General features: G+C 37.7%; 1 protein-coding gene across 2 annotated transcripts in view; it reads right to left on the bottom strand.

The window, feature by feature from the left end:
* The window catches only part of GLIS3 (GLIS family zinc finger 3), a 521,896-nt gene that overhangs the window by 334,529 nt on the left and 160,985 nt on the right, over positions 1-26,382 (bottom strand). For both annotated transcript variants that reach the window (XM_055122898.1, XM_055122891.1), the window contains one exon: positions 8,635-8,842. In XM_055122898.1, coding sequence (XP_054978873.1) covers positions 8,635-8,765 — 131 coding nt within the window. In that variant the 5' untranslated portion in view covers positions 8,766-8,842. The remainder of the gene's footprint in view (positions 1-8,634; positions 8,843-26,382) is intronic.

Raw genomic sequence — 26,382 nt, 5'->3', positions numbered from 1 at the left:
TAATGCTTTAATGATAATAAATAGCCCTTGCCTTATTTTTAAATATCTCTTTGAAAGAGGGAAAATTAGAGGCCTGGGAATAATTAGTAATGCTTATCATGGCAAGCCAATAGCAAGTATTTATTAAACACCAACTGTGTGCAGCACATTACAAATAGGTCTGTGATATATATAGAAATGTATAATATGTATATTATATATGTAATACAAGTCTAAATACAAGTCCAGACTTTGAGTAAAACCTTTTTAATGAAGTAAAGCAAACTCATATGGGTCAGGAAAGATAACTCAGGGGACAGATCACAGGCTTAATAAGTACAAGGCTCTGAATTCAACCCCTAGCACATGTCCCTTTGAGCAGGCCAACTGTGATTCGAATAGCCCCTGAGCACTACTGGGCCTGACTGAGCACCAAATCATGAGGCCACTACAGCATGATGGGGATACACTGTTGGAAGTATCCCCAGACAACATGCCTTTATCCCCCAAACACACACACAGAGTAAGGATGTCCAGGTGTAACTCCCATAAGAAAATTAAAGTAATCTTTTTCAGTTTTTATATTTGGGGCTCCTTGATTTCGGTGCTCAAGAGTTGCTCTAATCAATACTCAAAGGACCTGGCAGTACCTGGATAGAACCCAGGCCTCCTGCATAATAAACCACAGTGGATTAGGAATAAAAGTTAATGAGCCAAGTCAAAGAGGATCTATGAGTTCAAATAATAATGTCGCAATCTAGTTTCATTGATAGTATGGAATGGTAAAGATCCTTTAAAGATAGTTAATTCATACTATCAGTGGTCACACAAGAGCAAAACATCTCAGGAAATGGGAAAAAAATGAAATGCAGCTAGAACATATAAGGAATTAACTACCAGCAGTCAAATCATATCTAGATTATGCAGTCAGGTCATGTAGCGGTTTTGACAAGGCTTTGTCCTTAAAACATCACAGCTTTGGGCCAAGAGTAGATAATTCACTTTCAGAAGTTGACTTTTACAACAATACCTCTCCTGTTCTTTTGACCCTTGACAAAACATATTTCACGTGTCACAATATTTATCTGCATTTCAAAGAAGTTTGTCATGTAGTCTGGCCACTTTAAATTTTCATTTTGCTTTAAGATGACTTCACAGCCTTAAAAATCATTGACAAGGAAAGCTTGGATGGAAATTTGTCTGGAAGAGGCTAGACAGAAATCACTGTGCTTCCCAACTCAGATATGGGGTCCATCAGAAACACCTGGCTTATTTATATGTATCTGCACTGAATTGTTAAGATTTCTCTGTCTGATTAAAAAAATTAATCAAAACAAATTATTACATCGAATGCACGTCTTCCTAGGATGAACCCATTCACTATTTCCAGCTGTTAAATGACAACCTGTTGCTAAGGAGCATTCATGCCATCTGTTCCTTTCAGTCCTTTCCACAAAATGGAAGCCAAAATAGTTTCCTACAAGCAGATTTTAGCCAGGAAACATCTCAAATCTAAAATGCACAGTGCAAGGCAACACAGTTAAAGACTGCATTCCTCCACCTAGGAAGTGATATTTGTAAATGACAAGCAGCAGGGATTTATGTCCGACTGCCACTGACATGGACTGTTACATGAACCTCTCCCTGCTGAGCTTAGTTGAAAGATCCTAGTGACTGTCTGTCCAAAGCCTTATGGTCCCTTCACCAAAGAGTTTTGGGAAGCTGCTTTCCAATCCAAGCCAAATCAGCAGAAATGTCACATAAGAGACTAAGAGAATTAACTTCTTTTAGACCCTGGTTTAAAATGAATTTATAGTACATTCTCAAAGTTGGTGTGTTTATCTGGTCACTATCCTATTGGAGCAATTCCAATTTGTAACTAGGAACTAGCAGGCAGGAAGTGTTTTACCCACCTGTATATACATTGCAGATGAAATTAAATCACTCGCTTTGAGGACAACCTACAGAACACATGTTTGCTCACTCCACTGGTGAGAGATGGTTCTTATTTTTCTCAAATTACATCTAACTATAGCTCTTTAAATCTGAGCATATCCCATGCAGGCATGTCCCTTAACTCGGACTTCAGTTTTCTAAGACGGTTATAAATTTTTCAAAAGCAAATCCTATGTTTTATTTACTGAGTCTATAGTATAGACAGAAAACTCTTCTATCTCCAACACCTAATAAGAACAAAACTTCCAACAAATGGCCTTTGCTATGTGGCCCACCACTGAGATCTTTCATCTTCCAATGTTCTAATCCTTGAGATTTTCTTCAAGTGTCATAGCTTTCAATAAGCATCTTCTTTCCAAAGAAGTTACATACTCTACCTTGCACCTTAAATACAACTAGTTTCAAGCATCTGTAGGCATTGCTTCCTGAAGGAAACCCAAAGCACTTCTACAAAAGGAATAATTTTTATCTTGCCCAGTATCAAACAGTTATTTCCAAAAATAAATTTGATGAATTTATTTAAAAAATTAATAAAATGAATAAATCATTCATCTATATGAGAATTAACCATTATTTAGAGCTTCAAAGTATTTTTCCTATGAAGTATCTCATATGATGCACCCTGTGAGATACTCAATATGGATTTTAAAAATCTACGTCTTGAGGCCAGAGAGACAGTACACTGGGTAAACTACTTGCCCACCCAGGTCTACCCAGGTTGAATCTCTGGCACTGCATATGGCCCCCAAGCACATTCAGGAGAGATTCCTGAGCCAGGAGCGAGCCCAGAGAACACCCAAGTGTGGCCCCAAAGTCAAAAGATTAAAAATAAGAATAAAAATAAATTATCTCTTTTACAAAGAATAAAGCAAAGTTCTATAAAATTTTTCCAGTATTGAACAAAAGGAAAAGAAAAGAGAGCAGAAGAAAAGGAAGAAGATAGAGGAGGGGAGGGTACAGAAAGGTGGAGAGAGAAGAAGAGAGGGGAGGGGAGGAGAAAGGAAAGAATTAGGTGGAGTCGGGGGAGGGGAGGGAAGAAGGGGTGAAAGGGAAGAATTGTGGAGAGAGAGAAGAGACTGGGGGGGACTGAGAAGAGGAGAAAGAAGGGAAAGGAAAAGTAGGGAGAGAAGAGAAGAGAAAGGAGAGAAGGGGAAGAAGGGAGAGGAAAGGAGAGAAGAGAAGGAACAAAAAAAAAAAAAAGAAGACCCTTATGCACAAAGAAGCAGCACTGTGGGCAGTTACCTAGCAGAATCACAGACACCTCTGTTGTTTTCCCAACATCATATCCCAATGTGGTTCCCTAATACAAACCCTGACTAAAGAACTAGTACAGGAGGCTTAAAGTCACATAAGCTACAACTGACTCCACATATCTTGCTTTCTTTCTGTAATATTAAATGACTGAACTGTTCCACAGACTCTAGCATATAACCCCTGCTGCTATGTCTACCAGGCCTATGGAGGAAATACTGACAAAGAGCTGCAGTTCTATCACCATACTGAGAGCAATCTCCACTTCCATATGTTCATTCGATTCTAAGGATATAACTTATGGTGACTGATTAATTTGAAGCTATTTATGAAAGAAAGAGATAAAGGACAAATTTTAAAAATATAAGGAAACAAAACAGTAAAACCAGGTAAGGGAGCTGTTGATGAAGTGTTCAGTAACCCTGGGCCAGAAAGAGGCTTGATGACCACGTTAAACTGCTTGGGTCAATGCCAAATTCAAAGTAAGCACTGACTTACAGAGCACAGTGAATTTCTCACACTGATTCATTTTAGAATACACATTACATATGTGGTGATGAATCCTCATCTCTCTAGAAGCTCTTGTCCACGAACCTGGTCAATTCCCCCAAAAGAATAAGCCCTGCATTAGAAGTCAGGATGTCTTTGTAAAATGTCAGACATTAAAGAGAGTCTTTCATCCCAATATTTATTTATAGTAGCTAAAATAAGGATGAAACCTAAATGCCCATAAATATATGCTTGGATAAAGAAGATGTAGTACATTTATATAATGGAAAGCTACCAACTATAAAATTGAGGCAATTTCACCATAAACAAAAAAAAAATAAAGTGGGTTTGGGGTATTATGCAAAGTGAAATATCAGAAGAAAAAAAACACCATCAAATGATTTCACCGATGTGCACAATATAAGGACATAAAATTGACAAAAACAGGAAAACAAAAGAGAAAGACAAACCTGGGGATGCTGATATCAGAACTTAAGTTACTAAAAAAAAAGAGAGTGGGGGGAGGGAGGGACTAGTGTGGCAGTTGGTGGAGAAAGAGAAACAAAGCATAGTATAAGGAACAACTTGGCATTTCTTTTTAAAGAGGAAAGTTACTGTTGTGGACAAAGAGGGGAGGAAGAGGAGTGGCTGGCAAGTCTGAATGTCTGTGAACTATTTAGAGGGTTAGTGCATGGAGCTACAAAATAATTTTTAAAAATAAAAAAGAGGGAAAGAACTAGTAGAGAACCCAAAGTCCAACCTTCGTCCCGGATGTGGCCTTGCTTAAACCCAAAAGGACACTCTAGGAAGTATCCTCAGAAATCACCTCCAAATTGTTTCTGATTTAGGCAATGAAAATGCGGTGCCTTTAAAAATCTGAAATGACTAAACTGGATTGATAACTGAACTCAGTAACTGACACATGAAATGACACTTGGCAAAGCATTTAGACTTTGTGCCTGGGATCTATCATTTATAAGACTTGCAGCTAGTTTGTAAATATTCCGTCACAAATTGTAGAAGCACAGTATCTAAGAAAGAACTACACAAGGTGCATGCAATCTCCTTTAGTGGACATCTTTTGCAAGACTGATATATGAAGCTACCAGATCAGTACTTCAGTTTTGTCATCTTAAGGAAGATAGATGTCTTTTGAATTTAAGATGCATTTAAAGCCTTTGACAATATCTAAATCAAGACTTGTTCCTGGACTTTCAAGAAGGTATAATATTGCATTAATTATTACATGGGGTTAATCAGAAGTGGCTGGAAAACTTATAAAGACAAATATACAGCGTTATGGGCATGATCTTCATCATTATATTAAACAGAATCCAATTTTACAAAGAGTGCTTTTTCCAACATGTGCACATCAGAATAAAAACACTCAAAGAAGTCAAAGATGAACTGTTTTGAAATTCTATTAAATCCATGAAAAATACTCATTATTATGGACAGTTAAGAAATTCAAATTAAGATACTATAATATATTGATATCAAATTGGCAAAAGTTATAAAAATAAAAATGCCTACAAATTGGTAAGATTTGGGAACACTGGTACTTTCAGACTGGTGGTGAGTTTATAAATGGTTAGGTCTTCTCTGAAATGCAATATGCAAATATATATCAGAAGCTTCAAAATGCTACATTTCCTTTAGAAGTAAAATGACTTTTATTGTCTCTAGGTTTCTTGATAACCAGGAATGTGCAATAAAGTGTTTATATGGTTGGGGCCAGAGATAGTATAAGGGTCAAGGTACTTGTCTTGAACACAACTTACTCCAATTTAATACCCAGCACCACATAATTTTACCCTGAAGGCCTCCAGGAATTATCCCTGAGCACAGAGCCAGGAGTAAATTCTGAGCACTGCCAGCATTGCTAAGTAAGGACCCACTCCTCCCAAACAAAAACAAAAACAAGGAGATGTAGCAATAGTACAGTGGGTAGGTTGCTTATCTTGCACACAGCTGACCCAGGTTCCATCCCTCCTATCTCCATCAAAACTGATTCTTGGGACTGGAGCAATAGCACAGCGGGTAGGGTGTTTGCCTTGCATGCGGCCAACCCAGGTTCGATTCCCAGCAGCCCATATGGTCCCCCAGCACTGCCAGGAGTAATTCCTGAGTGCAAAAAAAGCAAAAAAAATCCTGATTCCTGTGCGCAGAGCCAGAAGTAAGTCCAGAACACTGCTAGGTGTGACTCCACCCCAATGCACACACACACACACACACACACACATACACACACAAACACGCACACAAAAACAACCTACTGAATTGGACTAATCAATTCTTCTAGTACTGGAGTAAAGGAAAGCAAGTAAAATATCCAAAATAAGACTAAGAACAAAGTTAAAGTTTCATTCATGAATATTTTTTTTAAAAAAAAGGAAATCAGGGCTGGAGAGATAGCACAGCGGGTAGGGCGTTTGCCTTGCACGCGGCCGACCCGGGTTCAAATCCCAGCATCCCATATGGTCCCCTGAGCACCGCCAGGGGTAATTCCTGAGTGCAGAGCCAGGAGTAACCCCTGTGCATCGCCAGGTGTGACCCAAAAAAAGCAAAAAAAAAAAAAAAAAAAGGAAATCATAGGAAAGAAGCCATTACTTTGTTTGAGATGTTTGTTATAAAGCTGCTTCTAATAACTGACAAAAACAATTGTAAAACTATTTTAGACCAGTTTGTTGGAAGAAAAACCTATGCTTATTATATATGTATTTGTATATAACTAGAAGCAGTATATCTCAAAATCACGCCACCATTGCACATTGGTGGTAGAATTCAAGATAACTGTCATAAACTACCAACTCCTTTTCTATGTCCCTAATTTTCTACAATGAATAAGGATTAGATAATCAGTGGGGTTGCGGGGGAACAAAGTTTATAGCAACTGGGTAGCTATCACTCACAGTGAACAGTTCTTGTCCATTCTGCCAACTTATCTCTGGCAAGCCCCAGATGGAGGCAAGAAAAAAAAAACACAGGGCTTCTTCCTCCATCTTCCTTCTTTTTCTGAACAGCAAAATGTCTTCAAGTTGGACTGCTATTTCCTATCATTTTCCCTTCTCTAATCAAACACTCAACTAATTTAAGGATCACAAATAAATGAGACCATTGAAATGGTTAAAACTAAGTTTCCTGCTTCACTAAGCTATTTCCCAATGTTTATTTCTTTGCTTATATTGCAAATATATATTTACAAATATAGAAGTACTGAACTTAAATACACAGTCTAAAACATCTAGCAATGCAACATTATCTTTGTGAGGCTGGGAAAGAGGATTTCAAAAGGCTGGATGCATGGATTACATACATGAGGTCCTGAGTTTGATCTCTGGGCCAAAGATGCTACCACAAGCACTGTTGATGTAGCCGCTGTGGGCCGCAGCACTGCTGGGCTGAATTATTGCATAACTAGACCCCCTAGCACTGATCTACCTGCTCAGGTTGCTAGTATCACTAAAAGTGGACCCCAATTTCTCTGAGCATTGCAGTATCCTCCTCCAATATCGGATGCTGTTTTTCAATGATATAAAATTATGCTAAGGAATCAAATATTTCAGAAAGCACCAAGATAATGACCTTGCTCTGGCATGTCCATGGCAGAGACTACATAAGATAGAGTCTCAAATCTGGAACAGTCTCACGCACCCTCCCTGATGTCAACTTCTTCATTAATTATGACTCTCTGCCTTCTAGGCATGGGATGGACTTGCCACAGACAGGAAGCTGAAGGTTTCCCAAGAGGAGCAAAGCTAATTTTACATGCAACACTCAGCAAGTCTGAGGAGTCCCTCAAGGCATAATCATCAATGGGAAAATGACAGGCACTTCCCATCAAAAAAAAAAAAAATCTCAGGTGAAAAACAAGCTCTGTCACAAGAAAAAAAAATTGAAAAGATTGGCATGAAAATGATCCTCTATGATTTCAGAGTCTCAAATAGCAGCTAGGAGACTGGTGCAGTGCTCTGAAAGTGCACATGAGGAGTAGGAGAAAATTAGGAAAAAGAGACAGCATTCAAGAACTGCAAGGCATCTCAGCTGACTTTAGCCACCAGAGGAAGCAGAGTTCCAGAAAGTCACATGCCTTTGAAAATTAAGTTATAGCAGAACTAAGGCATAGAAATTTTGAATTATGTTTCTCCAAAAAGATTCTAAAGCTTCTAAAATGAAATCATTTATTTCAAACATAGTATAGACCTGAAACATTGTACAATATATTGGATGCATGTCCTCTATGTTATGTCAACCCTGGGACAGAGAAAAAAATTGTCTGAAGGGATTATATTCCTTTTCAATTCAGTTGTCTCCCAAGAAAATGGAAGTACAACATAGAATATACCTTATTAATCAGGCATCTAATCAGACATTGTGCTGAAATGTTATAGAACGCATAGATGGAAGTATCTTACTAGACACATTATAAAAATTGGAAATTCATTATCTCCCTCTTTATCTTCTCTACTCACTCACTAGATTTTTAACTGCAGTGTTATGAAAAGCAAATTTTCAGTAAATATTTGACTAGATCAGTGGGCTGAATTCAGTATAAAACATAAGGTTTATAAAGCAGCCTAGGAACACTATAATGTGCACACGCACATAATAAGCAAGAAATACATTTGTACGTGAAATATACCAATTTTCTAGGTCATGATATATGACTTGCTTTACCGCAATGTGCTTTACTGACTAAAACAAAGAGTCTCAAACTGGGTATTCATTTCTCTCACAACACACAAGACAGCCAGTATAATACCACTCCTGCTGATTAAGATACTAAGAATACATGCTACAATGAGCAAATGGGAAGAGTTGCTTAAATGAGAGAGAGAGTGTGTGTGTTTGTGTGTACACCAGCATGTGTGTGCATAGGTGTCTTCAGAAAGGGAAGGAAGAACACTTGTGAGATGTGATTATACCATAGGGAGAGGGTAAATAAAAGTAACTTGAGACCTTGTATCTGAAGGAGGTATATTCAGGTTGGCTGCATTCATTGCCCTCTGTAAGCTAGGACTGATCTGGTTGCATGCTGTAGAGACCTGGCTTGCTGGAGGTGAAATGGGTCCCAGTCGCTGAACCATCATGGGACTGCTGGTGACCACTAGATTGTTGCAGCTGCCTTTTCCAATGGACTTGCACTGAGGCCCAAAGCCAAGAGCCCCTAAAAACAAATGAATCAGGTTAGCTTTCATGTCCCTTACAGTAAATATTAGTCAACACATACATGTGCACACTTATATCAGAGGCTAATTTTAAAGAGCAGTGATATTCAACCACTGAGACATAGGTTTTAAACGTTTAACATCACTGTACTGGAGTCCTTGATCATCACCAATCCCGCCCCCACCCCTAGTACTGGTACAAAATACTTTTTCTAATTGCAATGAAAATACCAAAATGATACAATTGAAACGTTTTTTATTGACACCTTTAATAATCAGGACTCATACTAATAGATAATGTTGTGCTTCTTCTATAAAGAACTGTCCATGTTCATTAATAATCACATTTTACTCCCAGCAACGCATCCCTGGATGTGGCCCACACGTTTACACATACGCCAGAGCATTGCCAGCAGAGGTGCCAAACCCCCAGGTCTGTGGGATGTGGCCACTAAATTTTTAAAAAAGGAAATTACATGTCATAATCTCCTTATCTAAAGAGAGAAAGGGGTAAAGAGATGGAATTTACTTTTATCAAATCAATTTTCTCTGTAGTAGCTAATACCTTGAAGCACCCAGAAAGGAAAGTTGACACCACTGAAAAAAATGTTTAGTTAACTTACTTCATTCTAAATCTGATCTTACAAAAAGTCTCTTTGGAAAGATATAATCTGGTGGTGTCTCTCCAATTTTGGTTTTCCTTTCTCAGCCACTGTCACTGGACCCAATTAAAAACATTAGTAAGATAGGAATATAACCAAATTCAACATGGATTTTTTTCTATTAATAAAAATCTTCAAATGTGGTAACACTTGTTTTATACTCAATAGGAAATGAAAAAGCAGAAGCAAATAAAAAATCTGTGCTATTTTGAAAGGCAAAAGGCACAAAGGAAAACGGAAAACACTTTACTCGTTCATAAAAAAAAAAAGCAATAGTAACTGAATCACTCTAGGCATTCTCTTTACATGCATGTGCTTTTTCAAACATTTTATCACAAACTACCTGGTCAAGTCTCAGTGACTGTACATTCTATTTTCATTCTTAAGAGATACAAAGTTATATGTAACCTCAGATGTAAACAAATTAGGCTTTGAAACTGTCTTGCCAAATTTCCCATCTTCTCATTGATATAACTAGATCAAAGTAGGTAGCAAAATACTACTGTACCTTTCCTTAGACCTAGGGAACATAATTACCAATTTTTTGTTTCTAAAATAACTTAAATGTTTTATAACATTCACCTCTATGAGTTCACAAACTTAAATAGAATAAACAAGATCAAAGGGCAAGTACCATGTGCTCATCCATGAAGCCACATCTAAAACACACCTGGGAAAGTCACAAACTCTTTAAGTGACAGCAACTCCCCCTTTAGTCTGGTCTTGTGGTAGACTAAAAATCCAAGTGCTAATTTGACTTGTCTAAAGACACACAAAGAGATTTACCAACAGAGCAGAAATTGATGCTTCTAAGATCCACTTTCATAGCATCAGCGTGAAGTGAGTGTTTACATTTAAATGTTAGATGCTCACTTTCTTCCTTGGATATTTGCCAAGACTATTAGCTACAAGAAAAATTCACTGCTTTGATATTCAGATACACTAAACCAGAACATTACTCTCAACGCTATCCACTGAAACTTGTATCTGATATATCTTCTTTCTTGTGCCTTGAAAAATCAGTTATAGATAGCCCCCTTGTTTTCATAACTTACAATCCAGTATCATCAGGAATTCATTTTGACCCCAAGTATTGGGCATATTTTTATATAGTCATCATAAGCCTAGTATCTTTATAAATTTCAAAAAGCTGTTTGTCTTTTGCTTTCAAATTCTACTTTTATGTTGGTAAAGATAATGTGACAATTCAGAGTATGGTCCAATATGTAAGACACTAAAATTCTCTCCCCAGGTTCCATCGCTACCAGCATAGCTATTAAATATGAGGCATCAAAGAGTACAGTAAGTACAGCTGCTTTGCACACAGCAAAACCTGGTTTGACCTAGCACTTCAAATGGTCCTACAAGCACTGCTAGGAGTTATCCCTGATCAGAGCCAGGGTAAGACTTGAGCACCAATAGATGTGGCCTAAACCCTCACTCCCCTAAAAAAAAAAATAGCATCAAGAGATGCCAGGTATTCTGTAAAATTAAATGTCATTAAATGCATTTTACAATAAAATTAAACAGTGCTACAGTATTCTGTAAAATTGAAATATAATAATTTTTATTATATTCATTTAATCAAGTCTCAAGTCATTTCATGCCTGGTTTCTCAACAAAATTCAACTAAATATTGTCCTCAATATCTATCTCTAACACTAAGACATATTAGCAGTTGGAACTGCATACCCAAATATACTAGGCAACAATGATACTAATCTTTGTTCATCAACTCTTACATAGCATAGATTATAAGCACACCTTACTAAGTATAGAGGTTCAGATGAAAACATACATAGCCTTAGAATCAATTAAATACCAAGGTGAAAGCTGGAAATTATGTCTTAATCCTTCACGCTTACTCTCTTTTCTCTGCCTGTAATGCCTAAACCCTAACTTGTCTACGCAGTGAATATTCACACTTTTTCAAGTTTTTGATTCAAAGATCATCTCCTCTCAGACTACCCACTCCTATAACCAGCTGGCCAAAAATGATCTGTTCTTCCTTTAATCCCCCAATGAACACCATAATACATCTGGCTCAGCACCTTCAAGAAACTGAACTGTTTACATACAGTCACACCCTCCTCTTGTATATTTTATTGCTTTTTTAATAAACAAAGAGTTTGAGCAATCTAAGTTTCCTAAGCACCTACCCCAAGGGCTTATAAAGTATGTATATTTTAAAAAGTCAGTCAATGAAGTCAATAATGAATTAATGAATAATAATCATAAAAGTTTGAAATACATTAATATTATATATGGACATAGTACTGCCACAGATGCCTTTCTCCTGGTCTTAAAGACCCAGCTCTGGGCTGGAGAGATAGAACACAGTTTAGTTAAAGCACACAACTTACAAGCAACTGACCCTTATAATGTACAGGGACCCCAGTTCAATTCCCCAGCACTATATAGCTCTCTGAGCATCCCCTGAGGCTCTTGAGTACTGCTTTGGAGTTCCCTTCAAATAAAATAAAAACCTAATGCTACATTTCCAATGAAGTCAGTCCTTCTCCATGGAATTGCTAGCTCATTTTAAGTTAAAGAAAATAATAAAAGTAGTAATTTTTAATCTATCTTCTTAGGCTATAAATTTAACTGGTCAAGGTTGCCTTTGTAACCTGGCATCCTGGACTTGAACAGTTACATGATTTCTTTCTCTGTAATAATGGAATGTTCATCCGGACCAAGGAAATAGCAGAAGGGTCAGAGTGATATACAATTTGCATGTTCAAGGACCCAAGTTAGATTTCTGGCAACATATGCCTCCCCACCCAGTACTTTGATATGTAGTCAGAAAGGCCCCTGAGCATTGCCAGGTATGGCTCTGTCAGCCCCGTAAGTACCACAAAGCGCTCTGTCACCCACAACTGCCTGAATGGAGCAGCACCTCATCACCAGGCCCTGGCACTGAACTGTCTTACTCAAATGCTGGAAGAGGTCTCCAGGACCTGTGAGCCCTGTTTGGCAAGCTGCCAAAATATTTTAATCTTTCCTTTCCCAATGTCCCTATTATTTACTTTTACTAACTCCTATTCCAAAGTTTACTGGTCAACTAGAACCTCACCTAACAACAGAGGAGTGACATCTTTTGACAAGTATCACATTTGATATTCTTGAAGCATGAGGCTGAACAGCACATTTCTTGGGAGCTTGTAATATTTGTGGCACAGCTGTGAGAGTGTTATGGAAAATATCATCATCTGTCTGATATAAGTGGAAGCAAACAACAGCCTGAGCAAGTACCACTGTGTTCACTTCAGCCATCTAATTTTGAGTTTTTTCATTAATCCAAACATGAACACTTTCAGGCTCCATATATTCATGTAGTGCTTTAGATCAATATTCTTCAACATTTTCACATTTACAGGCCAGAACCTGTACTGCATATGGTTCTCCAGACCAGCAATTATAACCAAGGCAGTAGATCCAGCTGTTTCCAATCTTCTCACTGCACCGGTTGGAAGACCAGTGGTTGAAGGACACTGATTTAGATTGTGGACCCTGCAGACAGCTTGCTAGGGATTCCCACCACATCTTCAGTTGTGTGACTTGAACAAATTACTTAAGAAATTTGTGCCTTATGTCTATATCTGCGTTTTCTCATCCCTGAAATGAGATAAAATGGCACTTCATAAGGTTCCTGTGCATCTTATATCAATCATAAAAATAAAGGGCTCTATACAACATCTAGAGCACAGTAAGTACTCAACAAATGCTAACTACAATTTTTGTTATTATTGTTCTTCATGACTGACATCATACTTCTGTTCCATTCTCTTCCCTAAATTAAGGAGAATATAGTCCTTCATATTCTTGAAAAAATAAAAGGATAGTAAATTGTGGCATTTAACTCTCTATATACTTCCTATTTTCTTTCTCTCATAGCCTAGAGCCAATTTTTTAAAAAGAAGAGGAAAAAAACCAGGTGTCATCACAGATAGAAGTTTTCCACTGGCGAAGTCTGAATGTTTCTTGGCTTTTCATTCCTTGAAAATAAATCATACAAGTCTCTGACTACCAGATGTGCCAACTACCTGTGTAAGGGTTTTTGTTTTGAAATATCACTTATTTTTAGAGACTGCACAATATTTTTTTAATGTGCTTACTGCACCAATGAGATTGAAGTGGATGGCATTCTGAGTACCATGAAAATTACTGCATACTGGTGGGAAACACGTTTTGCATTTTCAAGATTCTAAACTGAGAGGACACCTGAGTAGGTCATGTTTTTAAATTAACATCTTCATTAGTTTAAAGGGTTCTCCTGAAGTCATACAAGTTGATTATGTCGCCATTATTCCTGCTGAGGTTACATACTTCAGAATGGTTTATGTGTATCCACTGATTCTTCTAAAAATGACAGAGATATGAGGCATCAGTAACTGCACATGTATGAGAGCAGGGTAGAAAGAAGTAACCAAAAATTTTTTGGCTGCTATTGTTAATTTAATTGACTCTCAAATACCAATCACAATCCACTGTTGTTACTATTCACTGTTGTTGTCAGAGACCGTCTGTTGTCAGTCGGTCTCTGACAACAACAGTGAATAGTAAGGGGCCATTAAGCACCATCGGTCAACCTCAGCCCCTGCATGAAGGTACCAATATTCTGGCCATTAAGACAAACATCAAACCAAGCATTCACTATAAAAGATAAGATCTCTGTTCCTAAATTGAATCTTATGAGATAGTTTTCTTAATAAGTATAATATGATTTGATTCTGTCTCACCTACTCATTGGCTGTGTGATGCAGAGCAAGGTCCTTAAAGGATCTCAGCATCTTACTCCCTAAAATAGGGACAATAATTGTACACAACTCAAAATGTTATTAGGATTAAAAAATATTTATATTGTGACTCTTCACCTTCATGGATCAGGGGTCTCTTCCTAACCCTCATTTTAAAGTATCTCAAGTTGTTGCAGAAATCAGCTATAACCTCTATTATTTTATAAATTGATAAACTTTATTGACTTTCTAGTCACCTGTTCATCTCTCTAAATCTAAGTTTGTTATTGTCATCCTCATCATTTATGTTATTTAAGAATATCATATATTTTATGCCCTTCATAACCTACTTACACAACTGCAACACATACATCAAATTCAAAACATTTGCCAATGAGATAGTAGTAATATAGAGCTACTGTTTATATACAAATATTGCCAACTATGCCCTTAAAGAGATTGTATTGCATCTAGGAGCATTCACTTCAAGGAAAGATTTTCTTACCAACCTGTCTTCATACCAATGTGAGTCTTTAAGAATGAGTTAGTAAATCACAGTACACCCAAGCTAAGGAAAGATTGGCAAATAGAAAAGCAGATAAAGAAAAATGAAAGTTAGTGGTGCAGAGCGCAGTACTTAAGGACATGGATTTGCACCTTAGCTCCGCCATTGGCTGGCCTTGTGATCTTGAGCATGTTACTTAAGCTCTCTGTGCGTCAGTGACCCAATCTCTCAAATGAGATTAATGATAGCACTTACCTCATTGAATTGTTTTGAGGATTAAAAGATCTAGTATATGTAAGATATTCAAGGTCTGGCACTTAACAGATGCATTATAAATGTTAAGTTGTGTTGTATTAATGAATTAGCCTCTGGCACCTTTCTAATACTATTTCTAGCAATGCTTTTCCCTTAAAAGATCAAAATTGCCTGCTGATGCCTCCCAGCCCAAAACCATTCCCTTAATACACATTAACCTGTTTTTCTTTGAATGGGTTTCTCTCTTTACTCACTCCCATATTATCTCACTCTAAGAAGCTGCCCAAATTTCACCTATGTGCCTCCACCAAACTAAAATTAAGTTTATTTCTCATTTTTAAACTTTTTAATTGAATTATTGAGATAGACCCTTACAAAGTTGTTCATGATTAGATTTCAGTCATACAGTATTTTAACACCTATCCCTCCACCAGTGTACATTTATTTCTCAGCACCAGTGTCCCCAGGCTCCCTCTCATCACCCCGACCCCACCTCCTCTTGTCTCTCTCTTTTTCTCTGTCTCTATATCTCTCTGTCTCTGTCTCTCTCTTTGTCTGTCTCTGTCTGTCTCTTTCTCTGTCTCTGTCTGTCTCTTTCTCTCTGTCTCTGTCTGTCTGTCTCTCTCTCTCTCTCTCTCTCTCTCTCTCTCTCTCTCTCCCTTCCTCCTTCCCTCACTCCCTTCTTTTCCCTCCTTTTGGGCATCTCTCTTCCCTGGCCTCCTTCTTACCAACCAACCAATTTCCATCATCATGAAGACTTTCTTTTGCTTCACCCCATCCCCACTTCTCTGGCTTTTGCTGTTATTGCTGATTTCGATGTAAGCCACTCTCACAGATGTGAAGTATCTCATCTCATTGTGAGCTTAATTTGCATGTCGGTAATCAGATTTATTTACAGATTTATAAGTTATCTGTATGTCCATTTTGGAGACGTGTATATTCAAATATTCTGCCCATTTTTTATTGGGCTGCTTAAATTTTTTTAACTTTTATGTTGTGGGAGTTCTCAACATGCCTTAGATATTATTTGGTTTATGATATACAAAACTCCTTTTTCCATTCAGTAGACTGTAATTTTATTACTTTTATAGCTTCTTTTGCTCTAAATCAATTTTTGTACACCCAAATATTTACCTTTACTTTCATTTCTCTTCATGTTAGGGTTAAACTCCCCCCAAAAATTTAAATATCCTGGAACATTCCAACTTCATTAATGTCTATGCATTTGGTGCTTTGGGGTCTTACAACTATTTTTTAATCTGTTTTGCATTTTTTCTTTTATTTAGGCCACACCTCTAGTGCTCACAGGCTACCCCTCAGGTAAGGACTTGCGGGTACTGGGAGTTCTCCAGATTTCATGCACTGCTTGGGATTAACCCATCCTCAGGGAGGCAAATGCATGCTCCAGTTTGTTGAACTATCTCTCCAGCCTGTAATATGTTTTGCAATTAATTCTGTATATGGTACTAGGCAGTCCAGTTACATTCTAAATAAACTACTTTCTCTATTTTTATTGTCTTAGATCCTGTGTTATAAGCTACATATAAATGATTGATAGTTTATTTCTATGTTTTCAGCTCTTTTCTGTTAATCCTGTTCATGTTTACTATAATAACATAGTTTTAATTACTGAGTGCCATAGCAAAAATAAAAAATTCTTGGGCTGGAAAGGTTGTCTTGCACATGGCTAACCCAGGTTTGATCCATGGCACCCCATATGGTTTCCCGAGCACTGTCAGGAGTGCTGGCTGCCTGAGCACAGAGCCAAGAGTAAGCCCTGAGCACTGCAAGGTGTGTTCCAAAAAGGCAAAATAAGAAAAAAAGAAAAGAAATTCATACATTCTAAACATGCTAGCTTGTTACACAGAATTTTGTCAAATTTATTTGCTGAGATACAATAGTGACAACTTAATGAATATATATGAATGGGAGTATGCTACTCTTAAAAACAAGACATAAGTAATTAAGGGGCTAAGAACACCAAAGACTGAGAATCAGTTAAACAAGTGACTTCATAGACAAACACAAAGCATTTCAATTTAACATGTTACAAAGGTTCAAAACTATACAGAAACTGTGGACATATGGAATGCTTGATATAGCACTCTTCTGTGTCCAGGGAGCTTACAATATCTGTAGAGATAACACATATTCACATAGGAAAAGTAATATAATGCCATGGATTGTGTAGCATTAAGCAAGAAGATGAATAATAGAGACAAAATTTCAGAAAAGGGGAATATTTTCACGTATCAGAGAATTCATTGAAGAATAAATTTAAATAGAAAGGTATTACCGAAAATTCTTCCAGACATACAAAAAGGTGTTACATTATAAATAAGGCAGAACCATACAAAGAGATTATGCAAATAGATTTAATACTCAAACATCTATTAGTCAAATATAACATCTCATTATTATAGAATCCTGTCTTCATAATTCCAAATGCATATAATAAATTTCTCAAAATAGCAAATAATATACAAAATATAATTGCTTAGGGAGCCAGGCTTTGCTATGGAGTCACCTAAGACATGCACTCCAATGAGTATATTTTGGAAAAGAGTTAAGTTAAAATATAAAGAGAAAATGAGTACGTGAATGAGAGACAAGAAGTACACACTCCAAACCCAGCTTCACCCACCAAGGACATTCTTAAAAATTGCAAAATCGTTAAGTTTCATCTCAGACCAACATAGCCAAATGTTACAACTGTCCTACTAACATACATGTGGGAGCCTGTGCTATAGGTACTGTGCATTCTAGCAGAAACCAATTTCATCTAAATTGAAGATATGGAAGAAATGCTGGAGTAAAATACAAACCAGAAACTGGACAACCAGTGAGAAGGGGATCATATGGAAGTATACAACAGAATAAAAAGATCATGGTTATAGAATCCAGTTAAGGTAAGATCAAAGGCCTTACAAACGATTCATAAAGGTGAAGGACAACAATTTTAAAAGAATGGAAGAGAAACATAAAGAGTGGATTGTTGGTTCCATTTCAAATGTAGTTCTACATTCCGCACAATCAATAGGTCAAATCTGGATCAAAATTAACAGATTTCCCATCCCAAATAGTACAAGCTCCTTTAATGTTCTCCTCCAGAGTTCAGCTTGAACCTACCAAGTTTATCCCTAAGAATATAACTTTCACACCAACACTCCTCTAACTTTGGTCAGCATTCAGGAATGTTGGCCACAAAGTATGGAATCACCAGCATTACTCATTTCATTTTATCCCTGAATGAAATAAAACCGTATTTATAGCCTGAGAGATTAAAAATATCATATTCTTTTTTTTTTATGCCACTCAGTGCCCTGAATTCCTCTGCATGGAACTCCCACCACAATCTTGCTTCCCCACCCCCAGGCACTCCTGATAAAATGTATTAAGAGTACACAGCTCTTAAGCACCTCATAAAGATGTAAAGATATATTAAACAACATTCCTGAATTTCATATTCTAAAGTCCCATCAGTCAACTATTGTACATCAATTATCAACTAATTAGTAGAGAGTGCTTATGCTGACCCTTCTGTTCAGTCTTGTAATGATTTGCCAAGTTAACTGAAAGCTGCTTTGCTCCGCAGAGACTCTTACTATAGCAAGAGTGTTAAATAAAGTTCACCAACAATTAACCTAGAAAACCTAAGAGAAAATGTAAGCACATTTTACTGCATTTCCCTCAACAAATTTTCTAACAACCTCATGGGAGGAGAGCAAACATATTTGTTAAATAAGCATTATTCGGGCTGGAGCGATGGCACAGCGGTTGGGCGTTTGCCTTTCATGTGGCCTACCTGTATTCGATTCCTCCACCCCCCTCAGAGAGCCCGGCAAGCTACTGAGAGTATGGAGCCCGCACGGCAGAGCTGGCAAGCTACCTGTGCGTATTGGATATGCCAAAAACAGTAACAATAAGTCTCTCAATGAGAGACGTTGCTGGTGCTCGCTCAAACAAATCGATGAGTAACCGGATGACAGTGATACAGTGAAGCATTATTCTGCAAACTTACATATGAGTACCATCAGTGTAATGTACTACTAAGCATAAAAATCAGGTATTTATTTTTTGCATCTCGTTTCTACTGACAATAATGTTCTAGGAAGTGATGATACACAGATGAGTTAGACAAGTCTTACTTGTAATCTAATTTCTATAGGCTACTGAATTACTCTTAGTAAACTAAGTTTTATGGTTTTAATCTGTGGAAATATGTGGATTCAAAATAAAAGTTACCTTTATTCTATAGAGAAAGAACATCAATGAATACCAAATAAAAAAGTGAGATAAAGTGGGTGGGAAGGGTAAAAAGCATAGCCAGTGGAAGAATATGCCTGGTTTCAGAGACTATCAACAGACCACACTGACCACATACTACCTATGGGCTTAATATTGTGTAATTCTAGTGAAGTTCTTTGGTTATCCCTCAAAGCACTTCTAATGAGTTCGAGTTTTATCCAGCACAATTTAGTGAATACAACTGCTCTACTGCTAAACACAGAACAAGTTCAAACAGGACAAACAGTGTTATAAACTAAAAAAAGACTGGTAGAGAGGTAAAACAATCTGAGACTTTTAGTGTCTAGAGGTGAAAGGTTGATAATTAAAAAGAACTGCTCAACATGAATTAAGAGAATGTTCTGGCTAAGTGGTGTGGCGACAACACAGAGAAATGGCAAAGTTTAGTGATGTGGCAGACAGACTGGCTTTACTTACTAACTGAGTGGCTTGGGCAAGTTTTTTAAACTCTCTATCTCTGTTTTCTCATATGGAAAAATAGGGGAAATTATCCTATTATCCTATTATCCTATACCCTAATTAATAGGGAAATTAATAAGCCTGTGTATATAAGGCACTTAGAATGATGTCCAGCATGCAATAAGTAATTTAATAAGTATCAAGCGATAATACTTATTCAAGTATTACCAGAATCATAGGGCCTCCAAAGTTATGTCTCCCATTGGAGAGACAGTAGGCTGTAAGCACAAATGTGATATGAGAAAGGCCTCTAAAGGGGGACATTTATTTTCAACACAAATAAAAGTAGAAGAAAGACTGAAGGCTGGAAATCAAGATCGAAAGATGTTGGTATGATCTCAGGATGCAGTATCAAGACTTGGAGATTATTTGATAATCCATTATACTAGGTAAAGAATGGGGAAAGACTTGGAGATTATTTGATAATCCATACATGAGAATAATAAAGCAAACAAGTAGAGAGTTACTGAAGTCCCTTAAGGAAGTATTAGACTCTAAAGCCTCCCTATAAAACAAAATTATGCTTTTCCCAAGCTAAAACAGACTGAATGAGAAATAGCAAAATTGTCCACTGGCAAGACCACTCACCATATGAAATAATGACTATGATACCTCTTTGTGAGAGAGTAAGTATCTTGTAAATAGTCCTAGATGAATGAAGAATATGATTTTTGGGAAATTCATAAGATAAGTATAGTTCAAAGTCATGAGTGAAGTTGACAAGTTCATTCTTTAACCTGATACATGATGTAGAAAAAAGACAGGTCACCAGTGAATGCAATTATTGGTTTTTCCTTGACTCTTAAGTATGAAATACTTGAAAATAGCACCAATTTTACCCCTACCTCCAACAGACACACACACAAACACACACATACAGATTCAACATGAAGGAACTATAATCTAAGTCACTCAATATAAATTAGTGGAACTTCTTTTAAGATCTAAAAAGTCAGTCGGTGCAGAGAGAGAATCCTATCTCATCCTCTATATTAGCATCCAAAAGGCATGGCCTTCACAATCATCATTAAAAGTTGCATGGCTACTTTTATTTTCCCTTAAACAATAATGTCTCAGAACTATATAAAAACATATCCTATCATAATCATCTTGCTAAACAATCTGCATGGGTTTGCTAGTCTAGATGGGGAGCCCCAAGGTACCAGACTAGAAAAATAAACCAATACTTAAAGATTACATTAAAAATTAGTTGCTCAGTCTTCTGCAAACCATACTGGACTCAGTATCCTCAACCCAAAAGCCCCACTAGGACTCATCAGCCAGACCGACACCCGCTGTCTCTGGGCTGCAGAATTTGTTACTGTGCTCCAAAGCCCATTCAACAGTCCAGGTGTCACCGAAAAAAAAAAAAAAAACAACAAACTATGTAGACTGCATGCTCTTTTGTTCCAAGGGTGTTAGACTAAAAGTAAACAGTGATTGATGTTTGTCTTCCTTCAAGTCTTGTGTAAAAAACCTATACCCAGAAAATCTAGGTATTCTGAATGCTATAGGGACAGATATCAGCGCTTCTGAAGACAAATCCAGGAGGGAAAAACAGCCCTTTTAGAGGATCCAAGATAGTGAGGCAGCTATCCAGGAAAGCACCGAGGTGGAGGTTTTATTTTCGAAGTAAGTATACTGCAGCCTTGGTTCAAGGGCTCACATATCCAGCAGTGATTCCCGGGCTCAAGTAATCAACAAGTAGCTGTTTCTAAAGACCTTGTATACTTGGTGAATAGATCACACAGAAGTAACCTAATGAATCAAGAACTGGAAGGCTCTTTGAATATTCTTTTCTGTACAAAGATCCTGGCATTTTGTCTCCCCTAACAAGGTACTGGGTGCCCAACTAGCAATAATTGAGATCAAATCTCCCATTCATAAAAAAATAAAAGATCTTAGAGTCTTCTTTAAGTTGAAGTAGTCATTTCCTGTACACATAAGAAGGTAGATTAAGTCAAATACACTAACAGATTCAATTAAAATCAGAAAGGGGGGCTAGAGTGATACTACAGCGGCTAGGGCATTTGCTTTGTATGCGGCTGGCCTGGGTTCAATTCTCAGCATCCCATATGGTCCCCTGAGCACCGCCAGGAGTAATTCCTGAGTGCAAAGCCAGGAGTAACCCTTATGCATTGCCGGGCATGACCCCCCAAAAGCAATATATATATATATATATAAAACTTTTTTTTTGTCATGGGTATCCTTATAGGGATCGCACTGAATATGTATAATGCTTTGGGGAGTATTGCCATTTTGACAATGTTAATTCTTCCAATCCATGAGCAGGGGATATATTTCCATTTCCTCGTGTCCCCTTTTATTTCTTTTTTTTAATTTATTTATTTTTAATTAGTGAATCACCGTGAGGGTACAGTTACAGATTTCTACACTTTTGTGCTTATGCTTCCCTCATACAAAGTTCGGGAACCCATCCCTTCACCAGTGCCCATTCTCCACCACCAGTAAACCCAGCATCTGCCACTGTGGCAGGGCATTCCCTTCTGTTCTCTCTCTCTAATTAGCTGTTGTGGTTTGCAATAAAGATGTTGAGTGGCCACTGTGCTCAGTCTCTAGCCCTCATTCAGCCCGCAACGCCCTTCCCCCTCATGGCCTTCGACTACATTAAAGTTGGTGATCCCTTCTCTGAGTTGCCCTTTCCCCAGAATGTGAGGCCAGCCTCCAAACCATGGAGTCAACAAAAGCAACCGCTGTTGGAGAGGATGTGGGGAGAAAGGGACCCTTCTACACTGCTGGTGGGAATGCCGACTGGTTCAGCCCTTCTGGAAAACAATATGGACGATTTTCAAAAAATTAGATATTGAGCTCCCATTTGACCCAGCAATACCACTGCTGGGAATATATCCCAGAGAGGCAAAAAAGTATAGTCGAAACGACATCTGCACATGTATGTTCATCGCAGCACTGTTTACAATAGCCAGAATCTGGAAAAAACCCGAATGCCCTAGAACAGATGACTGGTTGAGGAAACTTTGGTACATCTATGCAATGGAATACTATGCAGCTGTTAGAAAAAAGGAAATCATGAATTTTGCATATAAGTGGATCGGCATTGAAAGTTTCATGCTGAGTGAAATGAGTCAGAAAGAGAGAGACAGACATAGAAAGATTGCACTCATCTGTGGTATATAGAATAACAGAGTGGGAGACTAACACCCAAGAATTGTAGAAATAAGTACCAAGAGGTTGACTCCATAAAACTTTTTTTTTAACAGCTGGAGCAATAGCACAAAGGTAGGGCGTTCGCCTTTTATGCGGCCAACCCATGTTTGATTCCTCTGCCCTTCTCGGAGAGCCCGGCAAGCTACCGAGAGTATGGTGCCCGCACGACAGAGCCTGGCAAGCTACCCGTGGCGTATTCTATATGCCAAAAACAGTAACAATAAGTCTCAAATTGAGACACATTACTGGTGCCCACTCGAACAAATCGATGAGCAATGGGATGATAGTGACAGTGATATATATAACAATAGTAATAATAAAATTAGAGACATAGGAGAACTAAAATATCTACCAACACATCATTTAAAATTACTTAACTTTGGGGCTGGGGAAATGGACTGGGTTCAAAGGACTGGAGCAAATGTTTTGTATGCAGGCATGGTGGGTTTATTCCCTTCTACCACATGATCGCTCAAGTATCCATAGGAGAAAACCCTGAGCACTGCTGAATGGCCCCAAAAACAAAATGATAAATATATTGATTAAATCACATAACTTTCACCAACTACAAAATTCTATTTTAAAAATCCTATTATGACAATTCTCAACATACAGGCCACCTGACTGTGATCTACATCATGTAAGTTTCCTTCTGCTTATTTCATTTATTACCATACTTTTACTTAAAGGAGATAACTAAGATAAACACTTTTGTAAACATGATTGGAACATGAGATAGCATTAAAGTAAATGTGACTGTTTTCTCTCTATACCCTGCATTTAAAAATAATAATTTATAAACTGAACCACCAATAACTCTATTAATATCTGAAATTATATCAAACACTAAAGCAGAGCACCATTTCTAATTCAAATTCTTTCCTATCAAAAAAAAATAATGATCATAATACAGAACGGCCAATGGTTAGAAATTAGCACAAGGGTATGGGGGAGTGGAGGGTAGTTAAGATAGAGGAAGGTCCTTTATGACAAAATTAGTTGGAAATGATCACTCTGGACAGGAACTGCGTGTTCAAAGTGGGTCATGGGATATACATTATGAGTTTTCAGCATCTATGATGCAAACCATAATGCCTAAAGTGAGATCGAGAAAGAGAGAGAGAAAAAGTAGAGAAGTGACTGCCATTGAGGCAGGCAGTGGGTGAGGGAGCCCTAGGGAATTGAGAGAGAAACAGGGGACATTAGTACTGGGCAATTACACCTTTGAGGGATGGGTGTTGGAACATTATATGACTGAAGCCCAATCATGAACAGCTTTATAATGCTCACTGATGGTGATTCAATAAAATAAAAATAATGATCATAATACAGACTTATATCAATATGAAAAAGTCTGTTAAGAATACTGCTTATAAATGGGACTACATCAAACTAAGAAGCTTCTGCACTTCAAAAGAGACAGTGACCAAAATACAGAAAGAGCCCACCGAATGGGAAAGAATATTTACCCATCTGATAAGGGATTGATATCCAAGATATACAAGACACTAGTAGAATTATACAAGAAAAAAAACTCCAACCCCATCAAAAAATGAGGAGAACAAATGAACAGAAGCTTCCTCAAAAAGAAACACAAATGGCCAAAAGGCACATGAAAAAATGCTCCACATTGCTAGTGATCAGGGAAATGCAAATCAAAACAACAATGAGATATCATCTCACACCACAGAGACTGCCACACATTCAAAAGAACAAAAGCAACCAGTGCTGGTGTGGATATGGGGAAAAAGGGAGCTCTTTCACTGTTGGTGGGATTGCCGACTGGTCCAGCCTTTCTGGAAAACAATATGGACAATCCTTCAAAAACTAAAAGTTGAGCTTCGATATGATCCCTCAATACCACTTCTGGAATTATATTCTGAGGGTCAAAAAAAAAAACAACAGTAAAAATGACACCTATACCTATATGTTCATTGCAGCCCTGTTCACAGTAGCCAAAATCTGGAAACAACCCAAGTGCCTGAGAACAGACGACTGATTAAAGAAACTTTGGTATATCTACACAATGGAATACTGTGCAGCTATTAGGAGAAATAAAGTCATGAAATTTGCTTATAAATGGATAGACATGGAGAGTATTATGCTAAGTGAAATGAGTCAGAAAGAGTGGGACAGACTTAGAAGGACTGTACTCATTTGTGGAGTATAAAATAACACAACATGAGACTGACACCAAGGACAGTAGATACAAGGGCTAGGAAGACTGCTCCATAGTTGGAAGCCTGCCTCATGAGCAGAGGGGAGAAGGCAACTGGAATAGAGAAGGGAAAATGATGGTTGGAGGAATCAGTTGGGAGGGGAGATTTGAGTTGAAAGTAGATAATGGACCAAACATGATAACCTCTCAGTATCTCTATTGCAAATCATAACGCTCAAAAGTAGAGAGATGGTAGGGGAATATTGTCTGCCATGGAGGCAGGGGAAGGGTGGAAAAGGGGGTGTATTCCAGGGATATTGGTGGTGGGGAATGTGCACTGGTGGAGGGATGGGTGTTTGATTATTGTGTGATTGTAACTCAAACATGAAAGCCTGTAACTATCTCACGGTGATTCAATAAAAAGGAAAAAAAGAATACTGTTTATGTTCACCCTAACATAATATTGTAATATTTTTTGCTTAAGGAATAATATGCATCAGAATTTGGATGTAAAATCAATAATTAAATATGAATTTAAAATCTGAATGCTCTGTGTGTGAAACTTATTTCCTGAATTAAGTACATATAAACAGACTTACAAAAGAATTATAACAATTTATAAGTAACTTAAGAACCTTTGACTTTTTTAATTTTTATTTTTATTATTTTTTAAAATTTTTATTAGTGAAACACCGTGAGGTACAGTTACAAACTTATGAACTTTCATGTTTGCATTTGGTTTACATCCCTCCACCAGTGCCCATTCTCCTCCACCAATGTTCCAAGTATCCCTCCCACCACCCCCACCCCATCCCCCACCACCCCACCCTGCCTCTGCAACAGGGAATTCCCCTTTTGCTCTCTCTCCTGTATGGTGTTGTAGTTTGCAATAGAGGTATTCAGTGGCCACCACGCTCAGTCTATAGTCTACTTTTGGTACACAGTTTTCAACCCGAGTGGGTCCTCCCAACATTCTCTACTAGGTGTTCCCTTCTCTATCTCAGATGCCTTTTCCCCCAGCATGTGAGGCCAGTTTCCAAGCTGTGGGGCAGACCTCCTGAAGAACCTTTGACGTTAAACGTAAATGGAAGTGTACAAATAAAGCCCTCATCAAGTATGTAAGGATAACTAAAAACTGAAGCTTTAATATGGTATCCTAGGTGTCTCCAATTTTCACTGTTTCATGTGAAAAATTAAAAACTCAGTCAAATTTGTTCCCTTCTTTGTTTTGAACATTTCATAATGAAACAGAAATTTAAATGCAACTTCT

This window comes from Sorex araneus, chromosome 1, assembly GCF_027595985.1.
Source record: "Sorex araneus isolate mSorAra2 chromosome 1, mSorAra2.pri, whole genome shotgun sequence".
NCBI classification, from domain to species: Eukaryota; Metazoa; Chordata; class Mammalia; order Eulipotyphla; family Soricidae; genus Sorex; species Sorex araneus.
The sequence above is the reverse complement of the archived record's forward strand: the minus strand, read 5'-3'. Positions and strand labels throughout refer to the sequence as shown.